We start from the raw sequence: 6,703 nt of genomic DNA on the forward strand, positions 1-6,703 counted from the left end.
TGTTATGTGATAACATGGTTCCAGTTACAAGCTAATTATTCCAGCATCCATACATGGAGCAGATATGCCTTGCTGCTGTGGTCTGGGGAAGGAGGCCCGGGTACCAACGGATGGATGACAAGCAGCATGTCTCTCTTTCTGTGGCAGAGGGAGGGACATCAGCAAACTCTTCTGGTGACCAGGCTCTTATATGATGCCTTCTCTATAAGCAGCATGGACCAGCCCCTGCATCCAGAAAGGTAGTGACACCTGATGAGATTTCCAGATAGTGCTGGGATTCTCTGTGCACCACATCAATGGGGTTTGTATCACCCAGAAATCATAATCTGATGTAGTGGCAGGGTGGTGATGTGGCAAGTGCACTCCACTTTCTGGAAACAAGCACTGGTGACCACTTGGAAAGAAAAGAACAATCAAGGCTGTGGTAATGGCTGAGGATTGCCGACTTTTGCTCTAACATTTCAGATTTGTTTTTATTGCTTCTAATTGGCCTTGCTTTGGAGCACGCACATTACCTAACTGCAAAGGGCACCGGCTGTCATTAACTGCTGGGCCGTTTGATTTGTGTCTTTTACGACTGAAACTTGTCAGACATCCCCAGAAAATACTGTGCTCCCCTTGCAGTGTCAAACATGGGCCTGGCTAATTGTGCATCCCTAAGAGTGAAGCATTTGAAGTAATCACGCAGTGATTGTTTAGCAGCGATGGACACAATGGAAACGCGTCTCGTCTGTATGGAGGGGAAACCTAGAATTAGATCAGCAGCTACATTACAGCAGGCAGATTTCTTGGTCTCAGGGATCAGGGGTTAGCCATTTTCCAGCCTTGATGGTTCATTTTTGATCCCACTCACATGGCTTGGATAATTTTGTTTTCGCCTCCCTTTGCAATTTAAACACAAATTCTCTTCTATACTGGCCTTCTAACACACCAGCTGCAAAGCCGCTAATCCAAATCTACTGCTCCCCACCTCGACTTGCTTTGCTGGATGGAAGCAAAAGTCTGTATGAAAAAGCTCAAAATGCTCCAATGTGGCACAAAATGCCCCAAAGATGCCTATGGTGGTGGCTCTGTAAAGCTCATCACATCTAAAACATTAGCCTTGTTTCTAAGTCTGCTGATTCATTTTAATGCCTTTAAGGTTTCCTAACAATTAGAAATCCAGATACAGTGTTTTGGATATGAACATGTAAACTATGTTTGAAGTAGATACATATAGGGCTTGTCTTCTTACAGATGAGCTGAGAGTGCTACGGGAAGCTATAGCAATATCCCTGTTTTGCAGAACATAGAAAAGAGCATCACTGGGAACACCAGGATGTTTGACCTCACTGTGAATTATGCATCTGCTGTATTTAAATAGAAGCAATCTTGCTGTTGAAATCAGAGGTTGGCACTTTCTTTTCCCCCATGGGGTTCTGCAACTTGAAAACTGTGTTGAGATCAAGCATGTGGGTTTTTTTAGCTGTAAAGGTGAATGTATTCAGATTATTCAAGTGGTGATTTTTTGGATGTACAATTAGTTGACTGAGTGATGTGGTATAAATTTGGTATTGTAATTGCTATGCCTCTGAGATTTCAATTTGCAAACCCGTTTTAATGGCTGCAAGATTAACTGTTGTATGTACCATGAATACACAGCAGCGCTGTGATTTGATCGTGACTGTCAATTGGCTCTATGTCCAAAAAAAATTGCTCTGTCACAAGTACCTGATGTAAACAGTGGTCGATGGTCATGATGCTTCAGTTCAGTGGATGCTGAATGGCTGCTAAAAATGGCCAGTGTCTAAAAATCCCATCTATAAGTGCTGTTGGTCACGACTTCCTTTTTCTGTGTTACCCAAAATCAGGGAAAAGGAAGGTTTAAAACGCACTTTTATCCTCTTTGCATGTTTCATATTATGTTTCCTTCACTTGCGGAGATGAGAATAAGAGTGACATTCAGCAGTGCTATTCTAGTGGCCTGGACGAGTGTGCACAGAGAAATGAGTGTCTAATGGAAGAGCCAAGCCCTGCCTGCCTGTCCAGCAGTGGGAGCAGGCAGGCAGGCTGTCAGCAGTGACACAGCAGAGCTGATGCTGCCCCAGGGCAGGGGATGGATTGACTAGCTGGTTTGCCTCTGCTTTGCATGATTGTTTGGTCCACAGCTGCTGCTGTGTTTGGGTCTGCAGCGTTGTCTAGGAACATGTCAATGTAATTACCCACAGAACCAGAGAAATGGCTTGTTCTCACTTCAGTGTGCCTTTCAGGTCTCCCTCCCAGGGTCCTAATTTACTTATTTTTGTCTCAGCGTTTCTCTTATCAAAATACCACTGTGCCTTAGGTTGGTGATTGAACTGTGGAGATGCAGTAGACGCTGAACTGCTTGGCAGCTGTGACAGCAGTGTGAGAGGAGGGCTGGTGGAGGTAAAGCCCTCTAAACCCTGCACCCCCTCAGCCCCTATGTTATTTCAATTCATTTAAAATGTATTTTAAAACCTTCTTCCACAAATAAAGGCAGAAGCACTGACAAATACACATCTGTGTGGTGGGGAAGGCAGGTTTAGAGGGGCCCAGTTCCTCAGAGGTGAGTCAGGGCAGAGAGATCAAGAAACCTGGGTTTCCATCTCATAGAATCACAGATTGGTCTGGGTTGGAAGGGACCTTAAAGCTCATCTAGCTCCAAGCCAGACCAAACAGATAACTGATAATGGAGGGAGCAGACTGAGTGCTTAAAGGGTAGATCAGGCACCATATAACAGAATTAGTCAATAATAAAGGATAGAAATTTACTTTTCCTTAAAGCAGCAAGCATTTGCTGTGCACACCATAAACACACATCCAGCAGCATTTTGGGAAACAAGCAGTGAGAGTATGAGGAACCAAAGCATTCCAGAGTAGGTCTGTTCTTCCATGTAAGGCTGCAGGAAGCCCAGGAGCTGTTTCTGTTGTGTAGAGTTGTGAGGAGCTCAGCTCTTAGCCCATGAACTCCTGGGGCATCACTACAAAAGCACTTTGTGTTTAGTGTAACTCTGCTCCTTTGAAGGTCAGTAGTTAAACTCCCACGGCTGTGCTAGGACTGTAGCCCAAAAGGTGCACTGGAAACGCCACACTCCAAACTACAGGGACAACTAAAGTTTTGCATGATTCTTTAATAACTGGGATTAATGATCACAGTGAAATAACACTGTCGCATCAGGCTCTTTGAAGGCACTGGTCTGGATGCTGGAAGCACTGGCATCATGTGTTGGGCAATGGGTGTTCCCCAACCATGCAGTAGGAGTCTGTCACTGAAGGGTTGGGGACCACCTGTGAGTGCAGCTGGACAATCCAGCTGTGGACAGACCTGTGAATGCTATATGCCCCAGAAGGAAATATTCACAGTGACATGAGGGCTGTTAATGAGCAGAAATGTGAAACATTTCAGGCGTGTGAGAGGTGCAGTGAGGAGCAAACAGTGGAAAAGTGCATCTACCCAAAGGGAGAGCTCAGAGCTATCGCAAAGCCTCCCGGAAGGACTAACCCTGCTCTGGCCAGAGGAGAATGGGACCAGCTGGTTTTTTACCACCTCTAATTTGTCTCCAGCTGCCAAAGCCCTCCTTACAGATGCATTTCACTGTGAGACTTTACACACAGCTTCTCCTCAGAGCACATCCCACATGGGGCTTACCTGCTGCTCAAACACCGCAGTGGTTCACAATACCTGTCCTTTCTCTCTCTTCTTTGGCAGGAAGGAAAAACTGCCACTTTTTAAAGGCACTACCCAGCGGGGACAAGGAAACAGCCATGCTGGAGGCAAGCCAGAGAAGAGGAGTCAGGCACATCTGAAGGACCAGCCTCTCTCCAGGAGATGAATGAGAAGAGGAGGGCTGGTCTGTGGGGCAAGGTGGAGGAGCACATTGCGATATGGAACTGATGGTGTTTCTCTTTTTTTTCTCCTCCCAGACAACTATTTCTAAGGTAACAGTCCAAGGATAAAAGAGGGAGAGGGAAATTAGTGAAATTTTACTGTTGATTCTTTTTTATTTATAGATGGGAAATCAATTTCTTTTTTCTGTTTTTCTTTCCTTCATCTCTGGGTGGAAAAAAAAAAAAAAAAGAGTGACCCTATAGATTTACAGGAATCATTTGCAGTGGCTGGAAAGCTATTTGTAAAGATGAGAAAGCCTCCTCTTCCTCCACCAGCTCTCTCTTTGAAGGGGTAATCCATACGATGAGCTAACGAGGGAGTCCTGGCTCCCCTGCTGCACCATGTGATGTCTCCCCTTTTAGTGTCAGGCTCAGCTCTTATGCCAATTGCATGTGCTAGCCCTGTTAGCTTGCATTAAGAGAGCCTGATAAATAGCTTCTGGGAGTCAGGCAGGCACTCCTCAGTGTGCCGTTCATCATCTGCTGCATGGTTAGGTTTTTTGCTCTTCTATCAGATCATTTGAGGAAAAGGGTCAAATGAGAGATGTTACTGTCAGGCTGCAGGCATGAAACTCACTGCAAGACCTGTCTAACAGGCAGGAACCACTGCCCTCCAGCAAAAAACTGGCTGGTGTCTAGAAAGATGGGGCTTCACAACAGATGTACGGCTGAGGCAATGTGAGCTAGGGTTAGTGCTGAAAGGGGTGAACAAATAGTTTTGTGCTCATACTGTAAAAATCCCCCAGAAAACCTCCCCACCTTCCCATTACATGTGAAATGTCCGCAAAAAGCCATTGTCACTAGGCAGTCTTGTTTCCTGTGGTGTGTGATTAGCTGAAACATCTGCCAGTGATGTGGAATCGAAGCAGGAGGACAGTGGTTCTCAAACTGGAGAATAGAAGAGGGTGATTCTAAGGGCTGTCTCAGTGTGTCTGATGGGATGGGAAGGGACAGTGCACTTAGGAAGTGCTCCTTGACAACCCATCAGAAGCCTTGGGAAGCTTCAGTGTCTTCTGCTAGGAGCTGGGCTGTAGCCATGGCTTGGAGGAGATAAGGTGCCAAGACCGAGTGAGTAGATGAACCAGACTGAAGGTGAAGAAAGCATTATGAAACAAGGCAGAATGTGCTCCTCCTGGTGCTGTGTGGCCCTGAAGACGCAGTATCCCCAGACACTGCTCTCTAGGAAAAGAGCTGGGTTGGTTGCTCCTCTCTTTTCCAGGACCCAAGTGCTATGTGAGTCAGACTCAGCTGGCTTCTTGCAGTGGCCTGTGAAAAGAATGCATCCTGGAGATAAAATGTATGAGAAAACCCGATAAGTATAGGCTAAAACCGACCATCTGGGTAAGCTAAATTTATTGTCCCTTTGAAAGTACCCCCTGATTCTTCAGCAATGCAAACCTGGCTGCAAAGCCTGAGCATGACCAACATTGAACCAAGGTGTGACCCTAGGAAGAACTGAAAGCAGCCTGGGTTGCATTCATGCAGCCAGAGAGCTAGTAGGCCCTCATATGGGCTCATCTGTCTTTGAATACAGTCCCATATCTATAGATAGAAGCGAGTTCTGCGTAAGGCCCTTAAGGTCCTTTCCATACAAGTAAACGTGAAGCAAGCAGGACCAAGGCTGAGGTCTGTGATGTGTCTCAGGACCTCACATGCACTTCTGGAGCCCCATCATAACAGACCTGGATGCTGCTGGCATGTTTTCCATCCAGTTTACATTGCCGCAGGACAGAAAGAGTGAGCAAGTACAAGTCAGGACAAAAACCTGGCTTTCCATGCCTCTGAAAAAGGACAGGCTACTCAGGATATGACAAAACTTGATGTGTCTGTGCATTAGCTAATCGTTAGCTTGACTTTGATTAGTTAGTTTCTCTCTGGTAAGGGTAACTTGGTTGAAAACAAGAGATATCCCACTGGAAGGAGAGTGGTCTAAAACACCAAGCACATCTCATATCATCAGTATTTCAAGGTAAGGGGGTTAAATTGTGCATGTTTTTAGGGAGAATGAAATGCCTTCATATGATGAATTCCAAGGCATCCAAGAGGCACAGTGCTGGCTCTGCCTCCAAAAGCAGAGTAATGAATAGCAGTGACAGTGTGATAATTAAAATGACCTCTTGGAGATATGGATTAGAAGGTACGCAGAGGGGAACAAGTTCTCCTTTGAATTAATCTAGTGCTAATTTATTACTATCGTTGGGTTTTAGGGGAAGACTTTCAAAGTTGGTTTACTGGGGTGATAATGTTCTGTCTGCATTTTCATTGGAAAAACACTTGCAGAATTCCTCATTATCTCTTTTTGAATGATTCCATATGTACATATAAATATAATGACAGTTTCCGATGTTTGCTTAGCTGCTAAAGAGTCTGCTCTAGAAATCTGAATAAAGTGATAAAAGCAGCAGTGGAATGAGCGTGCTGGTTCATTTTCATTCCTCCTTCCCCACAGGCACCCAGAGTTACTTCAATACCAAGACGTGGGCAAGTGGATTCTGAGAAGCCCTTGTCCTGCCCTGCTCTTGGCTGTCAGAGGCTCCTGCTATCTGACTTGTGAAAGCTGGTCTTTTAAAAGAAAGATGGTCATTAAAAGAGAAGTTTAGGTTTAATAACTGATCTTCTTTGGATCTCATTGTCCTCACTTCTTACCTGTCTCCTGACACCCGTGTCTGCCCCACAGTCTGCAATTTCCAGGTCTTAGCATAGACCTAATGTGGACTGCTCATCTCTGCCACAGACGCTTCCTTTCTGCTGAGGTATCCCAAGCCTTTAGCTGGATAGAAAGGACAGATTGGACTCCGTTACCCATATGGGAAAT

At 45.4% G+C, this 6,703-nt stretch overlaps 1 protein-coding gene across 2 annotated transcripts in view; it reads left to right on the forward strand.

The window, feature by feature from the left end:
• Positions 1-6,298, forward strand: part of LOC133207734 (BEN domain-containing protein 5) — a 965,731-nt gene extending 959,433 nt beyond the window's left edge. For both annotated transcript variants that reach the window (XM_061344850.1, XM_061344851.1), the window contains exon 13: positions 3,710-6,298. In XM_061344850.1, the coding sequence (XP_061200834.1) occupies positions 3,710-3,833 (124 nt within the window). In that variant the 3' untranslated portion in view covers positions 3,834-6,298. The remainder of the gene's footprint in view (positions 1-3,709) is intronic.
• The last annotated feature ends 405 nt before the right edge of the window (positions 6,299-6,703 follow it).

This window comes from Neopsephotus bourkii, unplaced genomic scaffold (genome assembly GCF_033783945.1).
Source record: "Neopsephotus bourkii isolate Nb327-2 ecotype Australia unplaced genomic scaffold, CSIRO-AGI_Nbou_v1 NB_234, whole genome shotgun sequence".
NCBI lineage: Eukaryota > Metazoa > Chordata > Aves > Psittaciformes > Psittacidae > Neopsephotus > Neopsephotus bourkii.